The 26,481-nt window shown below is 36.5% G+C and overlaps 1 protein-coding gene across 1 annotated transcript; it reads right to left on the reverse strand.

Moving 5' to 3' along the window:
- Positions 1–291: 291 nt before the first annotated feature.
- LOC145675304 (uncharacterized) lies at positions 292–7,804 on the reverse strand. The gene is made up of 2 exons (XM_081745693.1): positions 6,886–7,804; positions 292–410 (listed from the first exon to the last, which is right to left on the reverse strand). The coding sequence occupies exons 1-2, from the start codon at positions 7,802–7,804 to the stop codon at positions 292–294; spliced, it is 1,038 nt and encodes a 345-aa protein (XP_081601819.1).
- Between the last annotated feature and the right edge of the window lie 18,677 nt (positions 7,805–26,481).

Below are 26,481 nucleotides of genomic sequence, written 5' to 3' on the forward strand. Positions count from 1 at the left end.
CGCCCAAGCAGAGACCTCGAATTGAAATGGTTACAATACCACACATTTTGATTAGACTCTCCTAGGCTTGTTACACAAATTGGATCGGTCGTGAAAAGGCTATATCTATATTTGCCAATGATAAATGCTGGAAATATAAAAAAAGGAGACCTTTGGGGAGGCTGTTGCCCCCTCCGCCCCTTCTGTGGATCCGCCAGTGGTAACAGATGAGCTTACGCTTTATAAATCAGATCAGTATCTTTCGCAAAGTGGCAACAGCCTTGAATGGTGGAAACTTAACGAACATCGGCTTCAAAAATTAGCATGTCTTGCTAAAAAATTCATGGTGATTCCAGCAACTTCAGTCGAATCTGAACGAGTATTTTCACTTGCTGGTAATATTGTTACTGCCAGTAGATCTAGACTTCTCCCTGAAAATGTAGATATATTAATATTTTTGAACAAAAATCTAAAAACTCTCGCTTGCAAACCGCAATAGGTTGGCACAAGTTGCACTGGTGAATTAAATTTTAAATTACAAAACGCTACAAACGCTTACAATGCAATATGCAAACACGATTTGACAATCAAACTCAACTCGTAAAATTTATGTTTAGTGAAAGTTTGATAGTTTTTCTTAAGCTATATCAATCAATACCATTTTAAGTTTCCTTTCGGCATATTTTCTTACGTTTCTTTTCTTGTTTTGAATTGATAGAATTCACTAGAGTTTATCTAATAAAAGTCGTTGTACTTAGGGTTTATTTTATGTAGGTTTAGTTACTGGCGTAAGTAAAGTATTCAATTTTAGGTGAATGAATATAATTATTTGATATCTTTCTTTAGTTTTTGATAACATTCTATTATTTTCCAATTGAATGTTACTGAACATTTTTGAACTTGCCTCATTAAAAAAACTACAACTGTCCGTTAACTTATAACTTTCGCAAAATATGGAAATGTGAAGCATGCAGTTTGATTGATGCTACTTAAGCAGTGTCGCAGATCGAGAAATTTCGTCGATTTCTGCATTGAATTTTAAGTTAACATGGGACAAGGTATGTATAAAATACAGAATGAATACGGTAATTTTCATAAAGTACAAATTAAACCCATAATAAATAATAATATCCATCCATAATGTTTTCTTATTTCAATTAACTGTTTCTAACGCTTTCAATCTCAATGAATCAATGCATATACATGCAGTTTGTATTTGTTTGTGTTTGACTAGTATTGGCGGATGGCAAATGCTTCACCTGCAGATATTAATATAAGTTTAGGGAGCTTATATCTCAAACTTTGGTTTAAGCTCAGGGGGAGAACAGCAGCACCTTTTTTTTCGCTGCGTAAGTAAACAGAAGTGTAGTCCTTGATTCTATTGATGTATGTGATGCATGTGGAATATTTGCATAGGGTTTTATTATTTCGCCGCATATACGGTACGTTAGTGGATAATGAAGTAAGATAAGAGTAATATTAGTAATGTTACATTGTTATTGAAACTTGTAACAGAGGAGAGGCGCTTTTGCTATTTTTGATCTAATGTCGTTAAGAAGAATAAAGGTATGATATATCCATGAATCTGTGAGATGTATTTCAGTTTTCTCTTGTGGTGAATTTTGGCAAGTTTATGTAATTTATACATTATTTCAAATAATGACATTCCCAGGCTTGTGATCATAAATTTGCATGCAAACAAAAACATTTGTATATGTAAAGAAGCAGTTCTTGTTTTCATTATCAGTGCATTTTCAGGACAATAGCTCAGTTGTCTAAAAATGGCTTTCAGAACTTCATATTGTATCTTCGTGAGTGACTGTAAAATTTATTAAGAAATCTGGTTGCTGGACACTACTTGTGTATAATTATCAATTTCTTGTAGTGTATTTTTTTTTCTTTGTGAAGTATTTTTGAAAATAAGATAACTAATTACATAAATCAGCATTAATATTTAGAAAGAAACTTTTTCATAAAATGAAATAACAACTTCATTTCTTTGTAATGAAGAAACTTGATGTATTTCGAGTTCTAGAAACTTGATGTATTTGGAGTTCACAAGTTTTGTCAATGTCAACGCGTGTTCTTTTATCTTCCTTTGATTCTAGATGTAGAAAGTTTGAATTGAAGTATATATCTATTACGTATGTATCTTCCTAATAAACTTACAAGGTGTACCAACAGTATATATAAACATTTAAAAACAAAATAATACAATTCTTGTATCTTTCAAGACAAAACTCCACATTTTGCAGACAAATAAAACCGGTTTTGAAGCTTCTAAATAGTTTTGTAATTTATTTCGTACTTTCTTTCTACTTGTTTAAGAGCATGTAGGTTAAGAGATAATACGAGCAGCAAATTCAAAAGCAAAAAGAAGGATTAAGGTACTAGCAAATGGCTCCAGGACACCACGTATGGAGGATATTTTAGTGAACCACTTTTTTTAATCCCTTCTACGTAGCTAAAATCAAAGAACGCTGAAATACGTATTTGTTTGTTTTAAATGAAAGGTTCAAATTACATGTGTGTAACCTTAAAAGTTTACCTCACATTTAGCGAAACTCACCGTATTTTTTATTTTATTTTATTTACTTATTTATTTTTTGGTGAGGTTTAACTGGATTGTTGACGGAACTTGCACAATACAATATTTTAAGTTTGTGTTTGCAAATAAACCTACATCTGTTTTAGTTTCTGGTTATAATCACCATAATTTGCATCGTTGGTTTCTTGAGCAATGAAGAATTCGTATTTTCCATTGAACCGATGTTCAACGTAGTAGGACTTTGCTAGTAGTAGCTTCTAATTCCCATCTAAGCGCTTCACATCGTTTGGACTTAACAGTGGAAATTCTCAAGACTGCGTTTCGTTCAGTTTGACGAGCTGTCGTGATTGTCTAGTGAAGTTTTCAGCTTTTACTAGAACCTCTAAATGATTGGGTTTATTTATCTTTACAAGCAATTCGTAAGGGGGGAATAGAGTTCGATCCCAAGACCTTTGGCATGCAGTACAATTGCGTTTACCACTCGATCATCTGTCTTATGTGATAAGCAGCCTCTTATAAGCTTTTATATTTAAAATATCAACTTGGTCCAAATTTGATTACATGTAGATCGCTAATGGTATATTTCCACAAGGCAAGTATAGGCTCCTTCTAAAGGTATTACCAAATACTACTGAAAAAGATAATAAAAAATCAAACATCGTGTTTTTTTAAAAAAAAAACAAGTAAATTTTTGCATTTTTGCGTACTTTACCCGTAGACAATAATGTTAATTCCAAATTCAATTTTCGCGCCTCTTTTTGCCCATTACCCAAAGTAATATATACAGAATTCGCGACGACAAGAGATTTTGATCTGAATCATAACACGAATTCCTTGCTTTCAATCGACATTTAATTTATTCGTGAATATGGTTTTCGTCTGTTAATATTGATCCCAGATATTTGAAAGTATTCACTTTAACAAAAGTATTATTCCATATTTTTACCCATCCATATGTTGTAGTATTACGATCCTGACGAACTTCCATGTATTTAGTTTTCCCTGCATTTACTTCTAAACCTATCACCCTGTAAGCGTTTAATAAGACCTCTGCATTTTCTTCTACTGTTTTCCTATCATCCCCTATTGAATTTACATCATCATACGCCATAACCTGATGAATCCCATTTAACTCTAGACCCTGGTTGCTATCTTGCAAAGTTGAATAATAATGGCGACAACGCATCTCCTTGTTTCAGGCCATTCTAGAAGCGAAAGCTCGCGGATATAAATTTTCCTACCCGGACTTTACTTTGTTATTCATTTAAACACATCTTAATTAATGTAATTAGTTCTTCCGTATTTCAAATTATGTAAGAATGCCGTAAAATTCTTCTCTTCTAACCGGGTCGTAAGCCTTTCTAAAAACAATATAGAGATGATGTACCTGAATATTTACAGTGAGCTTATGTCCCGTTAACTTTTGTCCGCTTTTGCATTAATATAGGTGAACTTATGTTCGGTGAGATTATGTCCGCGACCCCCCACTACATGCAAGAACATAAGAATGGAAATCTTGATAACCTAATTTCAAATATCTATATGTTAATGATAAAAGATCACTTTGGAAGAACTGGGAAATAACGAAACAACCCCTTCCCCCCTCAACTCTGCCATCCAGATGGTGGTGTGGAACGAACAAGCGCAAATGTGTCGCCTGGGGCAGAATTCAAGAAATAGGGGTCTCCTTAGGAGAAAGCGAACTTTTCTGATTGTACAGCTGCCGACTTGCCAGACGAACAACAAACACAGTCCCAAAACTCTAGTATTAGTGATCATCTCATAGGTGACCTTCCCTCCTCTCCCTCCATTTATTCATATGCTCTGTGAGTGAAATCCTCGTAGTGTTGATAGAACAACAGCGAAAGGCAAGAATTCATCCCTCTCCCAGCACTCAAGCATGCGTCAGTCTTCGGCAACAAATTTCCAAGAAAAGCGATGTACTTGCCAAAATGAAACATCTCATTCCAGTAGAAATGTTGATGACAAACAATGCAAGCAACGATTGCATTAGGAAAGAATGTGCGGAAACAAGTAAAGGCGGTGGTCACGGTATTGAAGTATATATATATATATATAAAGAGAGAGAGAGGGAGAGCGAGAGAGAGAAAAGGCTATTAACATCAGCAGTGGATTTTGTTTCGAGAGAGGCTTGAGGAACGGGTAAAAATATTTGTGTTGTAAGTGTAATGCGAAGAAATTATCACAAATTTATTTCGGGAGGAAGTTGATTCCGATAACCACTCCTAAATACGCTTCTGAACATGAGTCAACTGTTCCCATATTATCTAGCAGCAACGAAACAAATTTTGAGTAAAAGCAATTTTAATAGCTATCAATATTCGAGACGCGACCGATTTTCTGAGACTGACCTAAGTCTCGTCTCGATTTATAGAGGTCTATCTCGGTCTCTGTCTCGTCTCGGTATATAAAAGTCTTGGTCTCGGTACCATCACTTCTTTATTTGCATTGCATCTGCAAAGCGAATATAATTAAATTTCCTGCCTACTAGCTACTACGAAAATGTCATCTTTGGTGAAATACTTTTTTGATGTTTCTTCTAGATATATAGGGTGTTTCAAAACAACATCGATAACGTTTAGGAGGTGATTGCTGACACCAAGATGAGATGAAAAGTATCGATCAACCTGGGTGCACAAATGCTTCCTTTCGGAGTTATAGGCTACCGAAAACATGAAAAAATGAACTTTAAAGGTCCATAGGTTTTAAATTATGGGACGTACCGTTGTCGGGTCATGACTTTACTTAGGCACTAATATGTGCCCTATGCAAAAATGCATGTTTCAGAATCCTAAGGTACTCAACCAATAATTTTTATAGAGGGAGTTTGGCTACAGGCATATAAGTTCAAGTACTCACCAATTACCTCTATAAAAATTGTTGCGGAAATGCCCCAGGATTCTGAAACATGGATATTTGGATAGGCCACATATTAGTTCCTAAGTGAAGTCTTGACCCGACTACAGGACGTCAATTAGTTTAGGAGCTATGAACCTTTAAAATTCATTTTTTCATGTTTTTGGCAGCCTATAACTCCGAAACGAAGCATTTGTGCACCCAGGTTGGTCTACTATTCGTCTCATCTTGGTGTCAGGAGTCATCTCCCAAACGTTGTCGGTGTTGGTTTGAAAACCCTGTAGAAGTTGGTGAAAGGCAATATCTCTGTCAAACTTCCTTCCAACTGTACTTGCCTCCGTCATTTCAACTCTTAGTGCAAAGCATTCTTATATATTTTTTTAAAATGATTTACTTGGTGGAAGTCAACTCAAACCAACATATACTGCATTTTATCTTTCTCTTTACCCGATAACTTGAAGTAACATATTCATATAGTATGTACTGTCTAATAAATTAAATTGTTTATATATAGCTATAATATTAATTGTATATTTATTTTAGGTAGTGCAATTAATATTCCTGATCAGTGAACCGAAGGCTAAAGCTAGCATACATAACGTCTATCTGTAGCCGCGGGTTGGATTCTACTCGTAGTAACACTGATTTCAAACTTCATGCCTTTTGAAGCATGGCTTTTTAACATAAGTTGAAGAACACAGAAAAAGCTTAAAAACCAATATCTTAAAAAGACTGCTTTTCTTGTAAACGGATCCGGTTTACGGAGAACAACGAAACTCCACTCTGGTGAGAAACGAAACTGGGTTTGAAGAAACTTGAGACCAGTTTCGCTTAAATCCGAACCGCTTTTGGAGAAAACAGAAACCGGGCTTGGAGATAAAACCGAATCAGTTTTTGGAAAAAAACGAAACAGATTCCTGAAAAAAACGAAACCGGCTTCCGAAAAAACCGAACCGGCCCCGGTGAAAACCCAACACTTTTTTGAAGAAAACCGAAACCGGTTTTGGCGAAAAACCGAAATGTCGGTTTTTCGGATTTCGGTTTTTTGGAAGCCGGTTTCTGGTTTTTATAAAAACCAGTTTTGCCTATCCCTAGTATATACTCGTATACTATACAACCACATATATATCTATATATAAATATATATACTATAACATATACATTTATACACACACGTATATAGAGATAACTAATAGAGATAGAGATAACTTAGTCTCTTTCCAGTTTCCCCAATATAACACATATCACACTCGCCGCACTGAATTTTAAAAATTAGTCCTTTTTTCTTCATCATTACACCTTGTTCTTCTTCTGTCTTCTTCCTTCTTTTTTCCCTTATTACATTCAAAAGCCTCTTACTCCCTTTTCTGTAAGTTGAGATGTCCCCATTTTCTTGAGCATTCTTTTAATGATTTCTGTTTCTTCTCCCAAACTTTCTATCCCCCACCACATTTTTCTTCTTTCTTCTATTCCTCCTTCACTTTGCTCTCCTTCTCGGCTTATTTCTTTTTCTTCGTTTATCTTCTCCCATCTCCTTCTGTATTTTAGCCTCTTTCTATCGTATCCATTATTCTCCACCTGCTTATGGAATGACTGTATACTCTGTTCCGCCTTGTCTCTTTCACTGGTTATTTGCTTTATTCTATTATCCATGTTAATGATGACATTCCTCTTGGTCGAGTAATCTACATCACTTCGGGCGTGGCAATAGTTTCCCGACGCGCAACTTTTTTGATACCATCCTGAATATATCACTCCTTGTTTCCTCCTTATTCTCATATGCAGGAAAATTATAGCCTCTTCCTTTTCTACCTCTAGCTCCAGTTGTATGCCTTTCTCTATATCCTCAATTTCTTTACAAACTTTTCGAATCCCCAAGCAATCGTCAACATATCTAGCAAAAAACACTAATCTGTCACTTCCTTTCATCCTTACTTTCTTCTCCCAGTCGTTCGTAGTAATTTCTGCTAGCACTGGACTCAACCTGGAACCTATGCTTAGTCCTTCCTTGATTTTGAATAAATTATCATCTATAACACAATAACTGTTATTCCATATAGTCTTCAGGGCCTCCTTCAGTCCTTCTCCACTCCAACCATTGATCTTCCTATCCTTCATCAATTCAGTGATGACTTTAACAATGTTGTTTCTTCTTAGACTTAGAAACATAGCCTTCACATCGACACTGAAAAGGATTGTTTTAGCTTTGCTCTGTCCTACTTCCTCCAACCTTCTTCTTAACTCAACCGTGTTTTTCACACTGCTACTGTCTTGTTGCCTCCTTAACATTTCCAGAACCTTCTTTAACTCCTCCTCCAATGGTTCAAATATATTTCCTCGGCAATCTAATACTGGTCTAAGTTTTACCTCCTCCTTATGAACTTTTGTAAAACCTTTCATTAGCGGTATCCTACCTTCTTTATGAAGACCTCTTTCAAAACCTGCTTTTGCTAGTGATACTAAAACTTTTTCTTTAATTTCCTCACACACAGATCTTTCACCTATCACCTCGTAAGTATCATCACAGATATCATTCAATGTTTCTTTGTATCATTGTTTTTCCATCACCACAATGGCACCAGCTTTGTCCGCTTGTTGCATACATATGTCTTTTCGCTTCTTTATATCCTTCAACACACTGTAATCGTGTTTTGAAATGTTTCCCTTTGGCTTCTTTATGTTCGTTTCCACAATCACCTTAGCCTTTCTCTTTATCTTATCCCTTATCTCCTTGTCCTGAACTTGAACTATGGCTTGCTCTACCGAGTATATAACCTCTCCTGCGTCCAATCTTTGTTCTTTCACTATAAACTTATAGCCTAAACTTAACACTTTCTTCTCATCATCCGACAACGTCACATCACCTATTACTACCACCTTTTTGTCAATGTCCTCCTCCTGATTTGACTTCTACTTCCAGCCTCTTCATAACTATATAACTAGTAAATATCAACAAACTATCACTAATGTCACTTTTTAACTGGTATACACATGATATAGTATTGACTCTCCATCTAATATTCCAGAACATCTAATCATAACTATTTATTACAAATCTTTATGTGTCACAATGACATTCATGTATGTTCTACCACGTCGTCCTATTCCCCTCCCATTTCAATATATTTCTAATAATTTCCGACATTACCTGATCTCTTCCAATATTAACATTCATAGCCGCTCAGACCAAGAGAAATTGCTTTTAACAATTTTATCACTGCCTCCACTACAGGCTTCATTCACCCATTACCAAAATCAATCCGTTCCTGATCTACCACTACTCCTGACATAGTGATCACATGATCTCTCGCCCACAGTATTTTCATCTACATTCTAGATCCTCTGGAATGTAGATTGCTACTAAACTTACTAAACTCATACAATGTCAGCGACCTATCCTCCTTTTACTGAAAATGAATTTAACCATTCGAATACCAAGACTAGATGAATTTGGCCCAGATGAAGTTTTATAAAGAAATGCTACAAAATAAAAGAGAGGTAGTGGACTAATGTTTTAGGTATTCTTCTATTAACCATTCCGCAAGGCACGAGATTCTTTACTCCTCAAAAATATGTAATCTGTCACATGCTTGCTTTCAAAGCGCACTGCACCAGCAAACCGCTCTACAAGGACTGTCAGGTGTAATCAAAATACAATGTGTGACAGAATTTATTCCTAACAAAGACAGCGTATTTCTATGTATAAATTTCTAATGTTACCGTACTACAATTCAAGTATTGTTTGAAAGAATCACGAGCCGCCACTGACAGTGTATACTGCGTATAATATGTACTGTAATATAAAGAACGATCAGGTACATTGCCCTTTTCATTGTACGTTAGAAATTTTAACTCCCTGAATGAAACTTTATATATATATATATATATATATATATATATATATATATATATATTTACGAGAAGCAGGAATGGGTCAAAATAACTCTTTTTACATAACATTGTAAGCTTGGTATTCTAATGGTTAATATACTCTAATCTTTACCACCAATCATTCAACTCGCAACTGAGCAGTTCATCTCTCAAACCGCATATATATCACCTCGTCATCCTAAAATTCCTCCACGCTACTTTCCTCTAGTTAAACACTCACGTCAAATCTATACAGAATATGTTTGCACTGGCAACCACGAAGCTCTTTAGCATCATAGAGCCCTCCACCGAACAGTGTTTAATTATCTTAAAGTATATAAATTACGACAATGGATTAAAATTTGAAACACAATTTCTGCCATATCACACCCTTCGCAATATTATATGCGTTTCAATGCATTAGCTGGTAAATTTACCCAAACCTCTTATCCTCTCTTACATCACCATCAGGAATTGCACAGATACCAAGAAGAATCTAAAACCTTTGCTTCGTAATTATAGGAGATTTTCACACCTCTATCATTCACTTAGCATTTTAATAATCATCCTGTAGACCATTTCAACTTCAATTCACCACATTCATCTTCAACTCAACATATCTACTCACAAAGCACTCTCTACCTTCATTTCTACCATGCAAATCACTAATGTCATCTATCATAAATGTTATAATGACCCTGAAATCAATAACATCTATCGACATGTAAGACAAAGTATACCAATACTGCTCAATCTTAGAAATTATCCAAATTTCTCATGTTTTTTAAAATCAAGAATACCGTCCGATACAGCTCAACGCAATCTTAACCTTTTGTCACTTGCGCTGTTGGAAAAAAGCAAACAGGTGAATAAAAACTCATGATTTTTACGAACGGTTGCATTAGCGGATTCACCCTCCTTGCTATTCCTCAAGTGGTTCCTCCCCCTCTTCCACCTAAAAGCTTGCTGACGTGCTGCAATTGTAGTAGCTTCCAGTACAGGTTGAGGAAATTGTTTCGTCTGTGTTTGCTTTTTTCAAACGCGCGAGTAGTTCCGTGATAAATGTAGCAACCATATATTTCTATGGAGTTGGAAATTTTCGAACGCGCGATCGTTAATGTAATAATTACTGTTTATAAGTAAAGTTTTGTTTTTCTAAGCAATGTTTCACTTCTTGAATACAAGTGAGATACAGAAGTGGCTTGACAATATTAATGATGAGTCTGATACTAACTGTCGAAAATTAGTGGCTGCTAAAAGTGATGCAGATTTAAGAAATGAAAAAGTGAATGAAGATGATATTGATCATGATAGTGAAGCAGATAAGAACAGTGTAGATGCAAACAATATGGATGTGATTTACAGTTGCAGTGAAAATAGTGAAGATCGTTTCATTCGGAAAGACAGAAAAAACAAAATGGAAGAACTAACTGGCAGCATCGGCAAAGACAAAGTGCAAAAACATTGTGAAAAAGATGCTATGACTGAAACTTACTGCTAAGGGTATCACTGAGTAAAGTCATTCTTTTTTTTAAAAAAAATCTATATTGCCGTGATTGATGAAATTGTAAAATGTACTAACAAGTATTTGGACAAATTACGAACAAGTTTCGAGGAAGAACGCACTGCAACTGTGCAGCTACTTCAAGAGCGGAATTAAGTATTGGCTTTATTTCGACGTCTTTATTTGATTCCCACGAAGAAGGGAGCACGTGATGATGTAAGATCACAGCGGGCATGTGACGGAACAGGAATTCCAATCGTAAGAGCAACAATGAGTTACACGAGCTTTTTACTGCTACTTAGGGCATTAGATTCGATGATTTCGAAACCCGAAGTCAGAGAAGAGATGTTGACAAGCTATAGATATACATTGACTTGACACCTAGTCTTCTGTTACAAGTGCTGTTATCGGCTAAGGAATCCACTCTCTTTCGCCAAGGCTCTCTCGTTTAGCAACAACTGAACCCTTATTAGCTCAACGCGTGGGTGTGCGATGATTTCAGCTTTAGTTCGCACTTTTGCCACGGATCAAAGCATTCTGACAGCACTATAGCAACAATTCGAAGTGTTCTAGTAATTTACACAACAATTGCATGCATTATTTCATATAAATGTTACTAAATATATAGTTTGTATCTCAAATTCTCAATGTTGGAAAAAAGCAAACGCGCGAGTAGTTATGTTACTAAATTTGGCACGAGTGACAAAAGGTTAACCAAAATCCTAGGAATAAAATATCCTCAAATGACTTCATGTTCATCTTTCTCATTACCATCTTTACCACACCATCAAGCAGGCTCCCGCCCAAAAATTAGCATCTGCGTCTCCTGAACTGCATCCATAAGCAGTATAATACCACCAAGCCATCCTGTCTGGTACCCTTTAATTTAGAGAAGGCATTTATTGACGTGTATCGTTAGGGTTTACTTTCAAAACTGCTACATTTTCGCCTTCTAATCGCATATATCCGTTTTATTTACAATTTCTTGTTTGGCCACCGTACTTACGAATACATTAATCAACAGTCATATCAAACCATATTTATGCAGTCAGGCATATGTAAGGCTCTTTACTTTCACCCTCTTTATATCTATTTTATGTTGTTGACATGCCTCTTCCCCCACAAAATATTCAGTTATTTCCATACGCTGATGATACAGCCTTTCTTGCAATTTGCCGTATTATTCACTAAGTAAACAACGCCTTACAACCAATAATACACACTTTTGTTCTGTGGTGCAATAAAAGGCGACTGAAATCCAATGCTGCTAAAACCGAAAGTACAGTATTTCTGCCTCCTAAGAAACGCTCCAGATTTCACAGTAATTCAGACTTACTTCCATCGCTCTTAACGACAATCGTCTTAGAATCTCCAAAACCGTTAATACTTAAGACTCACCATAGATAGATACCTCAGATGGAAGACTATGTCCAGGACTTCAACAAAAAGGCATATAATCGACACAATCTATTAAAACGACTTACTGGCACAACCTTGAGGATTTCTGCAAAGCTTCTCTTAAGCACTTATATAGTCATTCTTCGACCTGTGCTTAGTTACGGCCATACCGTTAGGTTTCGGCAGCTACCCGCTTTTATCAAAAACTTAAGGTTCTCAAACATCACACACTCAGAATTCTGTACCACATGAAACTCCCGAGCTCTGCTCCAGAGCTCTATGCTCGCGTGACTTTTCCATACATTTGGTTCCGTGTAGAAAAGGAAAATTACCTATATCCGTCATTTTACATCTTATAGTTTGTCTCGTCCAAACGCACCTCATCTCATAGATATTTCACTCATCAACGCAATATGATGAAATGTAAATCCAAATACTTTCACCATGATGTCTATAATTCATAATTTCCTTTCTCCACCGTCATTATTATTACGATTGTAAAGACCGTAATCATAACTATTTACTTACGTTATTTATGACAAAAAGTTATTATAAAATGTTGAAAATCCCTTAGACCATGTCTAATTCCTTTCTCGCATACCCTTGACTTCTCTTTCTCCCGTGGAGGGCATAAACCTCGAGCGGGTGGTTAGCTAAAACAAACATACGCCATACCTTTACGTTATAATTTCACTTATGATGTTATTTCTAAATGGTGTTTCATAGGTAATTTGTGTCTTGAAGCAACGTAGAGTTCTTTGTTTTATACTTTTTTCACAAGACCTAAGTCGCTGTGAGAACGAAAGTAAAATTTTGCTCAAATATGTACCCCGTTGGCACTTTCAGATAATGCAATTTTTATAAAATTCCGTATCAGGGAGCCAACAAAAGTATAGCCAAAAACGGGACAAGAGTTTATTATTTATTTTGACTATTTGTTATTTTAATTTTGTAACAATTTCTATGAAGCGAACTGTACAATACACACAGACCTAAAAATGGGTCAATCACGAGATCCTAATTTTGCACTAAGCTATTTGGTATTTAACGATCCACCAAAGAGGGTATCACTCACCCTATGTAGCATTTTAAAATTGCACGTACACTTCTCCCTCCAAAATGGGGACGTTGGATCCTCGTGTTTAACTTATATTTTAGGCCGTCTGTATCGTACATTTTCTCTAGACACTCTTCCTATTTGTTGCACAGTTCGCTGGATATTGGTGTGTAACATTAAATTTGAACACTTGTCATTCCACGTTGCCTATGGCTTTTCCTTTTTCTTTTTTTTCACCGTTTTCTACTCAGTCGTTTCTGATTTAAAGTACTGGAAATTCTAACTGATACAGGACCCTCCTTGGGGGCCATCTGGAAAAGGTTGCCCCATAACAAAAATTGTTTCCTTCAAAAAATGTTCAATTTTCCAAGCCCTTTAGAACGACATATTATTCGAGCTATGTTCCCATTTGAACATTTCATACTAAGATCAGGTCTAAAGCCATCATCAATCTTACTTTCTTACAATCTTACAATCTTACTTTCTTACTTACAATCTTTCTTACATCATCAATCCTGTGAATGTGTAAAAAGTGAATTGGACATTTTTTCAGCGTTACCCACGCAAACCAGTGTTCTGGACAATCGTATTATAGGCTACAAACCAATTAGTTCAATAGCTGAAAATTCACCAATAGAATTTGTAGTGAGTGGTAGCAGTGATGAATACATTGATTTGAAACAAACCTTATTATACATCCAAGCACAAATTGTGAAATCAGATGGTTCCTCCACCGAAACGGATAAAGCAATTGCATCTGTCAATGATTTTCTAAATGCTATGTTTAGTGAAGTACAAATCTACTTGAACAATAAACTGATTTCATTTCCGTCACATAATCATCCATATCGTTCGTATCTGGAAAAACTGCTCAATTATAGTGATGGAGCTAAAAATACACATTTAAACACACTCGAACAGCTTCGGATAATCCGTCATTTAAAACATCAAACATTTTGAGGATAGCTTCTTGAATAGTCGGTTGCCCTGGACGATCGACCGTTGTAAGAATGTGATAACTGTGCCATCGACTTGGATTTTTGGAAAGAATCGGAACAGATCTCTCAACAGAATAGACAGTCAGTACGAAAATTGAAAGGTTTTGCGTCTGATCTTCTAATCCGTTTCAACTGTGGTTCAGAGAAGGTTGAAGTTGACTGCTCTTTGCCTCTCTTGATATGCCACTGCAAAGTATATGTAGATACGCAGTTATTATAAAGGTATACTGGCACATTTTCCTAAAAAAAAAATAAACCGTCCGTCACGTCTAAGACTACTCGCCAACATAATTGATCGAACTCGAGCTGGTCCTCCAGTTATAAGCCGCTGTTGTGTTTTCTGACACGTGAAAATGCACTTCTTTTCTTCCGCCATGTTTTTTAAAAGTACACTATGAAACACTACTTTGAAACGTGTTAACACACTTAAAACAGTAACAGTTTATTCACTTGGCACTATTTAATTGTAACTAAATTCTAATGTCATCCATATGTTAACTAAAAACTGTTATGTGTATGTGATGGCTGCTACCTGTAGATATATAAAAAGGTTGAATTAATACATGGAGGAACGTTGGAATTAGTAACGATGAAAAGATAAAGGAAACTTAAACATTAAAATCAATGAACTTTTAGACAGGAATCGTACACTGAACATAAACTGTTAAAAACAAAAGTGAATACGAATATTAAGTATATTCTACTGCCCAAATTATATGAGGAAGATAATTGTACAATCTATTGTGCTACTTAACAATTCTATAAATATAAATTTCTTTCAAATTGTAATTATTCAAGTGTATGTCGCACGGTTACGATTCATTTTCAAATGTTGAAATTTCATGAAAATGTAAAAAGTATTTTATTCGAAAGGAGATACATCTAATTCCTTTTGTAGTTTAAGAGCTGAAAGTTGCTTTGGGATTGAATTTTCCGGAATTTCCTATTTTATCTTAGTTTCCTGTTCATTGCAAACCCAAGTGATTAACATTATTGGTAAGACTATCTCAATAGAAGCATAACAAGGTCTGAACCGTTGCGTTACTGTAGAAGTTACAGATAATTTCCCAGAAGTAAATATTTTTTTGGTAAAATACAAATGATGGGAAATTGTGACTTTTATGGGAAACGTTTAAGGGTGCCAGGGCGGTACTCTTCCTAATATTGTTTTCTAGTGCCGAAAGTTCATGAAAATATAAAAACATCTTTCTGGATGGAGATTCGAAGTACGGCTCTTGGATAGTAAGAGCTGAAAAATGCTTTGGGAGGGAATTTTCCAGAATTTCCGATTTTATTTCCCTTTTATGTTCGTCGCAGCTCAAATGAATAACATAGTTGGAAAGACTGTTTCACTAGAAGCAGAACAAAGTTTGAATGTTATTCTACGTTAACTACTTTAGAAGTTACAGATAATTCCCCAAAGTCAACGATTTTTCCATAAAAAGGGGATGGGAAAACGTTAGTTAGTTTTGTGGAAAATGCTCAAGAGTGCCAGCGTTGCACCCGGCAGTTTTGGATTCAGCACATCAAAATCTACAAGAAAACATCAAAAAACCTTTTCACCCCATAATGCAAGGTACTCTGCAAATCTTATGGACTGGCTGCCAGACTAACAGAGCACTTGCTTTATATACACGCATTCACACATTTAACAACAAGCTTCCATAGGAATTTTAATATTTTCACAATCTACGATTGTTCGGAGTTTACACAGTAAACGAAAAGGTTAAAAAGTCACTCGGTTATTAGAATATTAAAGCTTTCGAGTTAAAATAATCATACACTCACAGAGTGCATTTATAAGTTTCTACAAGTTGCAAGTAATAAAAAATAAATTAAGAAGAATAAATTAGGAATAAATTAAGAATAATAAATTTTAGGATGTTCACAATCTACGCTTGTTCTTTCGAGTTTTTATGGGAAGCGATTCGTCAAAAAGAAAAAAGAGATATCCACAAGAGTCACATTCACTCGTTCGTTAGGTACACTCGCACGTTTTCGTATAGGTTGATCGTCAGTCACGACATGCTCGTCAATACGTTTACGTTTCTTGTTGACCTTACGGTGTGTCTTTATCTCTCTAAAGACAAAGATATGGAACTCTGGTCTACGCACGATACTATTTGGATTTTCTATTACGGTGGACTTTAATTGTCCATACATTAATTTATAGAAACTCTCAAAGTTAATTTTCTGAGATGTCCTATCATTTAGTGTTATCTCCCTAATTTTGAATATATGCCTAACATCCCCTTGAGCATTTGTTAGCCTCATAGAATAATTTTTGGGGACTAAACCGATAAAATTTGTAAACTCACAAACTTCTGTTAGTTCATTTGACAGATCACCCAAAGAGTTTCCGAGCGGTAACAAAAGTTCCTCATCTTTTTTATGTAGGTACATGATGCTGTCAGTGTCACAGAAGATTGCTCGGTCTGGTTGTACAGTCGTCAGTAGTTCGTACAGTCTAAGTATGAACTTCGTACATCGCAACTTGCATTGGCCCGAAGGGAAAGAATGTTAATTCTCGAAGAGGGAATTTGGTCTCAATTTGAAGGGACTTCGTATTTGTCACTAAACATTCTCAAAGTGCGACTACAAATCTCTAAGTGCTCATCCCGAGTTGAAGGGGGAACTTAGAAAAAATAATCACATACCTGATGCTATACAAAGCGGCCGGGACTGAGGAAGACTTACACTCGTTGATCGTCGGCTTCAGAATCAACCAGAGCGGCGAGCAGGCCTCGTTTATAAAGGCGTTACGTCCCACGCATTTCTGCCAGTTTGACGTCGCTCGAAAGCGACGTCACGAGCCTCATCGAGCTTGGGAGAGACTTCTTCACGCGCATGCTCAATAGTGGTTAAGACATCTAGTTTTTATATGATTTTTCTCTATCACGCCGGGATTGAAATTCCTATTTTACATTTATTTTTAACAGTTTATATTTCACACCTAGCTCTAACTACATAATAGGTTACATGTATTTATGGCTTTCGTGGTATTCCCTAAATATTGCCTCTAGGACCCAGCTCTGTGATCTGAGTAAATCAAAGCCAGGGTCATACCACTAATACATGCGTGTGGATTGGTGTCAATGAGGCATCAGGTCGCCAATTCAATCTGAACCTGAACTGACTCCGTTCTCCCTGTCTCTCTTTTCCTTACTACACACACAATTTGAAAAACGCGGGCGTCTCGCCCCATAATTTGAGTCCGGCTTAGGACTTCGAGGCACAACTGTGTAACAATATATATATATATATATATATATATATATATATATATATATATATATATATATATATATATATATATATATATATATATATATATAGGGTGACCGCGTGAATATGTTACAAAATTTAAGGGATGATTCCTGACAAGGAAACAAGAAAAAAAGTTCAAATGAACTTTTGTCCAACGTACATAATTTCGGAGCTACAAGGTGCCGAAAGCGTGGGAAACTGACATTCAAAGCTCTATAGCTCGACTATGGTGAATGATAGAGCTAATGCGGCATGGTCACGTCAAAGACACCGAAGCTGCTGTATTCAAAAATGCTTAGGTCGAGATCGTGCAATTCCTGCACAAGGGATTCCCCAAAGGAACGTAGGGATTCCCGGATAATCTGTCAAGGAAGAGGGGTCGAAAAGGATACGGATGAATAGCTGTCCCAACTGCTAGCAATAATGCGTCCTTACTAAGTCGATATCTCGCACAAGCACAAAATGGCGAACAGTTTTATACGTGCCATGTGTGGTTGCATAACGCGCACTAAATAAGAATGGGAAACATGAAAGGAAAATGTGAATAATTTAGTACAAATGTTAAATACATGATATTACGCTGTCCTATCATTGAACATACGCATTTAATAAAAGGCAATAGTCATGAAACGTACTAAAATGTTGTACAAAAATCACACTATCATTGTTTTCTTTCATTTAGTTTTGTCATTGAAAGCAAGTAAAACTAAGGGGAAAAACCGGGGGATATTGGTGCTTTCTTCCAGGCAGAAACTTTTTGTGCCTTGCTTGTTCGAATGTGAGATCAAATGGAGTATTCAATAGCAGAACTTGCGCACATGATATTTGTATACGGTCAAGCAAATGGCAACAGTCGACAAGCTAATATGTTACATCGACTGAAGTATCCAGAAAGAAGACATCCAGCCCATACTCTGTTTGCCAGACTTTTTCAACACTTACGAGACACGGGGAATTTACAACCTCAATACTACGACCAAGGAAGACGAAGAACCACAACTACTCCGAACTTTGAAGAACAAGTGCTTGACCGTTTCACCCAAGACCCAACAGTAAGTACCCGGAAAGTAGCACGTGAAAGGGGAGTAGCACAAGATACTGTTTGGAAAGTAGTACACGAGCAACAGTTACACCCCTATCACCCGCAGAGGGTTCAGGCCTTACGTCCAACTGACTTTCAACCTCGCGTTCGGTTTTGAGAGTGGTTTCTCCAACGCTCTGTAATTGATCCACAGTTTGCTTCCTACCTGCTTTTCAACGACGAAGCTTGTTTTACGAAAGACGGGATATTTAATAGTCACAATAGTCATGTATGGGCAGACGAAAATCCTTATGCAATTGTGGAAAGGGGCCACCAAGACCGATTCGCCTTAAATATGTGGGCGGCTATTATCAGTGATCAGATAATAGGTCCATATTTACTACCACCACGATTAACTGCACCAGTGTATACGAGATTCCTGCGATACATACTTCCAGTATTATTAGAGGATGTCCCTCTCGGTGTTCGTCAACGGATGTGGTTTCAACATGATGGCGCCCCAGCCCACTTTTCAGCTAGTGTTCGAGGGTATTTGAATCAAACGTTTCGTGACAGATGGATTGGAAGAGGCGGTCCTTGTAATTGGCATGCACGTTCCCCAGATTTGACTCCGCTTAATTTTTTCTTGTGGGGTCATGTCAAAAAACTTGTCTATGAAACGTCTATAGACAACGCAGAAGAACTTAGCACGAATACTCGCTGTCTGTGATACTATAAGAACAGATCCTGGGTTGTTACAGCGGATGCGTCAGAACTTACTGCGACGCAGTAACGCCTGTGTTGAAGTAGAGGGACGCCATGTCCATCACCTATTGTAGGATAATTGGAAGATCTGTCTCGTTTACAGGTAATTGATGATGTTCTTAGCTGCATTCAATCCTGCTGTAAAATGTTGATTGAAGACATTATTCCCATTCTTGTTACTTTTGTTTTTAGGAAACAACCTCTTTTGCATTATGGTTGTTTCGCTCAGTTTTGTTTATTTGTTTTCAATGACAACAATACATGGAAGAAAGACTAATAGTGTGATCCTTTTACAACATTTTAGAAAGTTTCATGACTATTGCCTTTTATTAAATGCGTATGTTCAATGATAGGACAGCGTAATATCATGTATTTAACATTTGTACTAAATTATTCACATTTTCCTTTCATGTTTCCCATTCTTATTTAGTGCGCGTTATGCAACCACACAAGGCACGTATAAAACTGTTCGCCATTTTGTGCTTGTGCGAGATATCGACTTAGTAAGGACGCATTATTGCTAGCAGTTGGGACAGCTATTCATCCGTATCCTTTCGACCCATCTTTCTTGACAGATTATCCGGGAATCCCTACGCTCCTTTGGGGAATCCCTTGTGCACGAATTGCACGATCTCGACCTAAGCATTTTTGAATACAGCAGCTTCGGTGTCTTTGACGTGACCATGCCGTATTAGCTCTATCATTCCCCATAGTCGAGCTATAGAGCTTTGAATGTCAGTTCCCCACCCTTTCGGCACCTTGTACCTCCGAAATTATGTACGTTGGACAAAAGTTCATTGGAACTTTTTTTCTTGTTTCCGTGTCAGGAATCATCCCTTAAATTTTGTAACATAGTCACGCGGTCACCCTGTATATATATGGTAGCCAGGAAGGGCCCCGGTACTTTTTTAGCACGAATTTAAACACTGCCCTTACTGTACAACCCATTATCCCTTAAAGCAACTTTTAAGGTAAAATAAAATAAATAAAAAGTTTTGGTTTGTTTCAGTTTACCACCCCACGGTTATGCCATGATGACTAAAGGAGACTTGGACTTACTGATTATAATGGAATCTGAACCACTTCTTCCGTTCAACTGTATCCCACCGGGAACCGAATCCCCGCGTGCCGTAGGCAAGCTTGTTAGCCACTAGACCAAACGGATGTCCAAAATAACGAAAGTTAAATATTAAATGGAATATTACATGATAAAACACACGACGGTATATATCCCTTCAATCAAATTACATAAGAAAGAAAAGTGTTTAAATCTTCTTACCTTAACGTGATGTGTTTTGTAGAACCAGAGATTCCAGAATCGTCATCATCTTCTGATTGAGTGTTCCGTGGAATCACTTTATTAATACAAGACATGTGTTTAGTTCTCAAGTGCGATAATAAAGCACTTGTCGATCCTCCTTTGCATCTAAGTACTTTTTTTCACAAGAAACATCTAGCTTCTTCTCTAGTCTTGGCACGTTCAAAGTATTTCCACACTTCACTCCGTAACATATTGTGCTTTGCTTCACCTTAATTGCTTAACACTTAATTGCTACTTTCATCCTTATCTTGCAGGTCACTGAAATGAATATTAAATGCTTGCTCAGTGCGTTTGCGCAGTTGACCTTGAAAATCGTTGCACCATATGCACCTGCAAATGTTTACTATCAAAAGCTCGACACATTATAGGCTTAAGTCTTTTAGGTTCCAAAACGTTCAAATTAGAATAAAGTACATTTAAGGACGTAATACGTTATCAAAAACGTTTAGGATTTTGTTTTATATATTACAGAAAATGACATTTTCGTACATTAGATTACCAGTATATTTTAACAATGTTACCTATTGTGCACATCGAAACATCTTTTAATACAACAATATTTTAGTTTTAAGCTAACAGTTTTAAGCTAACATCTTTTAAACAAAATAAAATGTTAATAGAAATTTCCTTACCTGGAGTTGTTATTCAAATCTGGTACAAGTAACATTTTCAAAGGAGGCCAAGGAGGCAGGCGCTACCCGTAGGCTATACCTGCACCCCAGACTGGTAGTATATATTAATATTGCGCAAATAATGTGAAATTAACCTTTTCAGTATAACTCCCTCAAATAAAATGTATCCACCCTTCGATTGTGTACCGAAGAAATTAAATCTGATACTGTAACTGGTGGTATAGCATATCATAGCCAGTTTAGAACTACAATGAACCTAATATTTTTATTTTACTTATTTATTATTTTTAATTTTCCTATTTTTAAAATCAAATGCATTTCACTTTCCTAGAATCACACTAAGGGAGAAAATAATACCTATATGAGGAAGAACATACCGCGTAGAGGGAGCCTTGTTATTGCATTGTTCAAAACTGTTTGACGATGAGAGGCTAAATCAATATTTCGTGCGTTGATATATATATATATATATATAAACGGCAACTTAGGGTATAGATTCTAAACGCGGGGGGACTCCGTCCCGACTTCGAAAAAGTATGCAGGCGTCGCCCAGTTCCTAAAAAAAATACAATGGAGAAAGATAGGAAGGGGCAACAAGCGTGACGTCATGCTGCTACCTATCGTCCTGCTACCGTTTCAGATCCACTTTTACCCCTTTTTATGACCCCCAAATTAGAACATTTTAGATGGTTTAAAATTCTTGTATTTTTGATCATAGCAACTTGACCTGTAAAGAAGACACAAAATTTCTCCATTAACTGTACAGGAACGAAATACGATCATCCTTAAGAATCTGAAGTTTCGACATAACACTCCATTTGTGATGTGTGTCACTGCATGAGACCACTGCGTGGTAGCGATTTGTGTTCATGCAAAGCAAAATCTGCGAACACCAGCACAATACAAAACTGAAAAAAGCTATTTATTAATGCTTATTTTCATTACCGCAAACTAAACGCAAATATTACGTTGTGTCGAGCTCGAGAACCGCTAGTGAATGAGGGCTCAGAGCGCTTCAAAAAATTGATTTACACAATAATTTTGTACTCTGAGTCCAGGAAATGAACACCAATACGCCTACATACATTTGAATTTCTTACTGGTAAATAGTTATCCGGACTTTCGGTATCCAGTTCTCAAACAAGCCAAAAACTTTGCTATTGTAGATTAATTCAACGACGGTTCTAAGAAAGAGCTGTTTCATAGAAACAATACACAGTATTTTTTGAAAAGGCGGTAGATGAGCCTCCGTAGGAATGCCTCCGTTTGTCTTTATTCGTGAAGACAATAAATCAAGAAGTTTTTGTACTAGTATTACCATTTCTTCTATTTACTACATAATATTACGCAACTCTATCATACAGGGCACAGTGTTTCATTTCAGTATTCTCCCCATTAAATTGATCACTTGTGACTATAAATATCTATATATTAAAATGCTAGGTTTATATGTTTGTCTGCAAAGAAAAGTTTATATGTTTGTCTCCAATCCTTTTGACAATGAGATCTCGAAAACCGCAAGTGCTAGAATCGTGCCATTTTTGCTGGTCGATTCCAAATTTTGTGTAGATTGGCCCAGTTCCAATTGAATATTTAAAAAAAATGGCCATTATTTCTTTAATACATTTTTTAGGGTACACTGGAAGTGATGACATTTTAAAAAATAACACATTTTTCAAGTTATACACTCCAACACAACATGTTTTTATACAGTGGTTGTATATTTCTCAGGCGTTTGTTTCATGACCAATTGATAATGAAAATGGAAGAAAACTATTTCTCGAGTGATGGAGAATCTTTAATATTTAGAATGTTTTGCTAATGGACACCATATATCAGTGGCATTGTTATAAATTGTGTATGTAATGTATTTGCTTATTACATACTGCATGCAAGAAGAAAAAACGCACTAATCATACATGAATTAGAAATTCCAACCAGAAGTAGGCTCAATCTTGCAAACGGTGCGAGATGTTGAAAAAATAATCGAAAAAATCTCTCCTTTGTGGTACCCCTTGCCGATTTTTATCAAGACGTCTTTCATTTGTGTCTATAAGGGGACATGTAGAGATGTTGTGAGGAATGACAAGGAGATTCATGCTCATATGTGAATGATGCGCTGTGTAGAGAGTGCAGGTTAAGCTAGTCTAGTTGAAATAAATCCAGGTTCTGAAAATCTATTGATAATAAGGAATGTAATTGTATTCGAAACAACTAGAGATTTCCAGAAGAGTGAATATTGAATCGAAGGAAAAACATGTTTTTAAGCGTAACTAATAATAATAATAATATTAATATTAATAATAAAGTATCGTTATAACAAAAATCCCAACTGGGTTTTGATGAAAGTTCAAACTGGATTTAAGTAGAAGCTCAAAGGTAGTTCTTGATGAAAACAGAAGCCAATTTTGATTGAAAACTAAACTGATTTGAGGATCCAAGACATATGTAGATTCTCAAGGAACCAATACCGGATTCGGTAAACATCGCAATGGTTTTAGTAAAAACTAAAACTCAAAACTGTTCTGGAAAACACATAAAACTATCTGTGGAAAGGAAATGGGCTCCGGAAAACAACGAAAAATATTCTGGTCAGAAATAGAACCAGTTTTGGAAAAACTGATACAGGTTTTGATGAAAAACTGAACCAGCTTTGAAGAAAACCGAAATCGGTTTCAGTAGAAAAACCGTACCGGTCTTTGAAGAATACAAGAACCGGTTTTGGAGAAAACCGAAACCGGTTTCGATGAAAACCGAACCAGAAATGAAGAAAACCGAAACCGGGTCCTGAAGAAAACCGATACCGGTCTTTTGGAGAAAACCGGTTTTCTGGAAATTTTGAAAAACCGGTTTCGGTGTTTCTAAAAACCAGAAACCGTAAAACCGGTTTCTGTTCCTACCACTAGTATATACTGTATGTGTGTGTCGTCTTTTTAAGTGTATGAGTAATTGTGTTTATCTGTTTATTTATATATTTATTTATGTGTATTTATATATATTTATAATATTATTTCATTATTTATGCCAATTATTTGTTACTTTAGATTAGTTGTGCTAAGATCGTCCTTTTGATGTGTGTGTAATTTACAACAGATAGGAAGCCTCGGTATAGGGAAATACGAATTAGAATACTGGAAGTGGATTGGCTGCTGCTAGGAGCCAATCAGAAGCAAGATATCTAAGCTCTTGTGTGTATATAAGACTGCACGTTTCTCATGTATCTCATAGTGTCTGATGAAGCCAAAATGTTAGTTGGCGAAACTGTAACACGTATGTAATATTTTTTATGTGAATATATTGTTTTGCTCAGCAAATATTTTGTTTGTGTTTAAGTATATACAAAGCAAAGCTTCTACTTATGGAAAATATTACATGTATAAGCATAAAATAGTATTGTAACGCCGCTAGTGGCGCATCGAGCCGGAAGCTTCATATCCTGTGGAATGAGTTGATAGCCGGTAAATTTGCAATTAAGTTTGGGAGTGAGATGCGTTTTACTGATAAGTAATGTGTCAAATTGTTCCTCGTGTAATAGTTGTTAAAATATGAGTTTATGAAGTAAGTACAAGAGAATGTTGAGAAATAGAAATAAAAGTCATAGTCAAATAACTAGATACATGATCACTATGAAGTTAAATAGTTGTTTCGAGTGGAGATACATGAAAGTGCACGTACGAACCACTGTAAGTGTCATGAAAATCGAGGTGAAGAATGTTGCAAGCTGAATGCTGAACCTGTATTAATATTAATGGTTGTGCAAAAGATGAACGTTTTGAAGAGTGTGGGTGACAAATGCTAATAGTTTATGCATATAAAGAAATTGATTAGTCTTTCGAAGTCTCACCTTTTCGATTTTGAACATAATGAGTCAATTGTGGTACTACAAGTTTCGGCCTGAATTCTTCTGGAGAGAGCCGAGACTTGCACTTGTAGCTGTATGTCGGAGGTGAGAATTGATACCAAGTGTTGCAGATTGGAACTTGTTGCAGATTCGGACAGTTTTCATAGGAAGAGGAAAAGTGTGGACCTCTTTGTAGGATAACAGGTTCATAGGTTGCACCTGTTAGTAGAATGTACTTTGTTTTCTTGACAGCGTTTATCTGGGAGAGGAATTGGTCGTAATGAGCAGGATTGTTCAAATCGGCGTCTCTTTTTGAAAAATAAGATTTGTTTATGCAAAAGGTCGTTGATAGTATCCTGTGATGTTCTCAGAATTCGAACTATGTACGTTGGTCCCTGATTGTTCCGAATACGGATGCATTTTTAAAGGTGTATCCCACTTCAAGAAGTTCGGCCTATATATCAAGTGTTATAGATAGAGGGACCCCTCGTACTACTATTGACATGGTATGTGGCTGATTTTGCTAGTGTCGGATGTTGTTGATAGAACTTAAAGTTGCAGTTTTCCTGAACATTTCGAAACTGGATTGTCACGAATTATTTTGCGAAGTTAGCTGACTGTGATTTAATAATGAATTATTTTTTTGGTTTTTACCATTTGCGAAATATCTTTGCGTTGCCGATACTGAAGAAGTTAGAGAAGTAAAACCTTCGTACTAAAGTACTTTGGATTGTAGTTTTGCTGTAGCAAGCTGTACACAGGCTGCAGAGGAGGATAAGCTGGTTGGAATCAGAGTCGGATCTCGAGATGCTATGTGCATTTGTATGCTTCTTAAATGGTGGTGAACTCGTTGATGATGCTTGGTGGTTGCCACTGATTGGAGAACGGGAACTCTGGGAACTTGGTTTAGTGTATGCTCTGTCTCTTCGATTTCTACGCATCTCGTTTATGTCCAAACGATTAAACGGAATGAAATTTTGAGTTTTACGTCCCACGGATATTCCGGCTAGACTAAGGGAGGCAGTGATGATGAGCAATGAATGATATTGTGGAATGAAAAAAGTGGGAGGAAACTGGAGAACTCCGAGGAAACCCAAGCACACGGTGTTTGTCCATCACAAAATTAACTTGGCGGGAGCAGGGTTTGGACCCGAGACCCCATGTATCACAGGTGAACGCTTTACAACTGAGCCACCCCGGCAATTTTATCTTCAAAGGATGTATGAAAGACTTTCCATCGTCAATTTTCATATGCGGTAAAATAACCGAACTGAAACAGTATCCTAAACTATGAAATGAGAACAGGACAAGAGTGAAAATGATCATAATGATGATCAAAAATTATACTACTTGTGTTCTCCAGCCAGTACGCTCGTGAAAACTCTCAATTTCTTGCAACCTGT

The sequence above is a fragment of the Thermobia domestica genome, chromosome 18 (genome assembly GCF_964235325.1).
Source record: "Thermobia domestica chromosome 18, izTheDome1.hap1.1, whole genome shotgun sequence".
Lineage (NCBI taxonomy): Eukaryota > Metazoa > Arthropoda > Insecta > Zygentoma > Lepismatidae > Thermobia > Thermobia domestica.